Source organism: Merops nubicus, unplaced genomic scaffold (genome assembly GCF_000691845.1).
Source record: "Merops nubicus isolate BGI_N331 unplaced genomic scaffold, ASM69184v1 scaffold16880, whole genome shotgun sequence".
Classification (NCBI taxonomy): domain Eukaryota; kingdom Metazoa; phylum Chordata; class Aves; order Coraciiformes; family Meropidae; genus Merops; species Merops nubicus.
In genome coordinates this window covers 1-1816 of record NW_008585009.1, presented here as the reverse complement: position 1 = coordinate 1816, position 1816 = coordinate 1, and the positions used below count along the sequence as shown (strand labels likewise).

The following is a 1816-nucleotide window of genomic DNA, read 5'->3' as shown; positions in this document are numbered from 1 at the left end:
CCTGCTGAAAACTAAGCTTGCTCTGGAGAGATGGATTTCTTGCCAAGCCTAATACTTTTAATTGTGGTAATCTGATTTATTCATGCTGTTGTTCCCGAGGGGTTCTGGTTTGTAGTAGCAAACTCCAAATGGCTGCAGCTAGGACACAGCTTTGTTAGAAGAGAGATATGTAAAGAATCTTCCATGCATGTATCCCTCGGTGCTCCCTTTTTGTCACCAAAGAGGAGGCAGAACTGTTACTGCATCCACTGGTTGAACTCCTAAGAAATGTTTTTGGTGCTGTATCTATAACTCTTGCAAGAAGGTTAAACTGGGTTTGTCCCAGGGTAGCAACCTTCATCTTTCCTTGAATATTCTGCAGGGTAATCCTGGACACTGCTGGAAAGGTGCAGATTCAGAATCCTACTCAAAAGGAGCTTGGTACATATGGATGCCTTGTTGTTAATGACTTTGGTTTTGATATGGAAACATCATTGCTTTTGCGTGCAGGTAAGACTGTAGCATCCACAGAATCAGGCATGTATTTTAGTTAACTTTTTAAATGTTTAAGCACCTGTCTCCACTCCAATGTGACATGGTTTCTTTTGCTGGTAATCCATGAAACTGGGCCTGATTTAATAGGTAGCAATAAGATAGTCTTGTTGCTCTAGAATCACAGCAGGTGTGAACTCAGTCTGCTAGTATTTATCCCACCTGTAGTTTCTGGCTGCTGCTTTGCAAACTAAATTGTGTCCTAAACATGGATTTACATACAGGATCTATATATAAAAATAAAATAAAGATTTTAAAACTGGTTATCCTTTTCATTTCAAAGAGGTTCCTGTCATCTTGTCCTCTCTGTTAAATGTTACAAATCTGGAAGCCAGCAGTCTCTTGGCAGTTGTTGGAGGTACAATTGTGGCAAGAATTGGAGCAAATATTGTGGTTGAATGTCCAGTGAAAGGTAAGCAAGAAATGCACTGAAGTTCCTTGTAATGTTGGAATCAGAAGTTTACCTTGCATCTTGAAAGAAATTACCAGTGAAGGCAGAAAATCATTGTCCATTAGTCATTTTTTATTAGGCATGTCATCCACCCGTCCTATTTCTCTTCTGTCTGTCACTTTCATTTACACACACGTGTATATGTTCAGACAGACTTTCCTTTAAAAGTACTTTTCTTTCCATGAAGTGGTCTGAGGCTCCACCACAGAGCTTAAAGCCCACCAGAGTGAGTGACTACCTTGCTGCAATAGCAAGCATGGCCAGCTGACTTGCTCATCAGAAAACTTTCCTTATCCCTATTTGAGAGGCACATGTGTCTAGACTATTGTTAAAACTGAAAATGAAATCTCCAGCCATAGCTTAATAGAATTTTAAACCTGACTGAAGTAAATTTACCTTTTAGAGCCGTCAGTCTGCAGCTGCAGTAAGGAAACAAAGGAAAGTGCTGAGCCATGAGAGCATATAGATATTTTCTAGCTCAACATCTGTGGAGCAGCATTAATGTTAATCAAAAGCTACATGCATTAGGCAGTTCACCACTTCGTTTTATTTTCTAGTCCTGAGTTGAAGAGGTAGTTATTTTCTTTTTAATCTTATCATTACTGTCAAGTTTAAACTGTAAGATTTAACTCAGAGTGACATTATTCCATCAAATATTTAATAAGCCTTTTGTGTCTTGTTGAAGATAGTGTATGAAAATGCTAACAGTCAACATTGCAAGGAGAGGCTTGGAGAAGTCAGCGTGCTGTTCCCTTTCCTGCTGTTGGGGGAGCATGTATCAGAAGGCATGTTGATACTCAACCAGAGTAGTGATAGAAATATATATATATATAT

The 1816-nt window shown here is 39.0% G+C and overlaps 1 protein-coding gene across 1 annotated transcript in view; it reads left to right on the top strand.

Annotated features, from left to right (window-relative positions):
- Positions 1-943, top strand: part of ADAMTSL3 (ADAMTS-like 3) — a gene marked incomplete at its 3' end in the record, with an annotated part of 131269 nt that extends 130326 nt beyond the window's left edge. Inside the window, exons 21-22 of the mRNA XM_008946234.1 lie at positions 362-489; positions 815-943. Of these exons, the coding sequence (XP_008944482.1) occupies positions 362-489; positions 815-943 (257 nt within the window). The remainder of the gene's footprint in view (positions 1-361; positions 490-814) is intronic.
- Positions 944-1816: the final 873 nt, after the last annotated feature.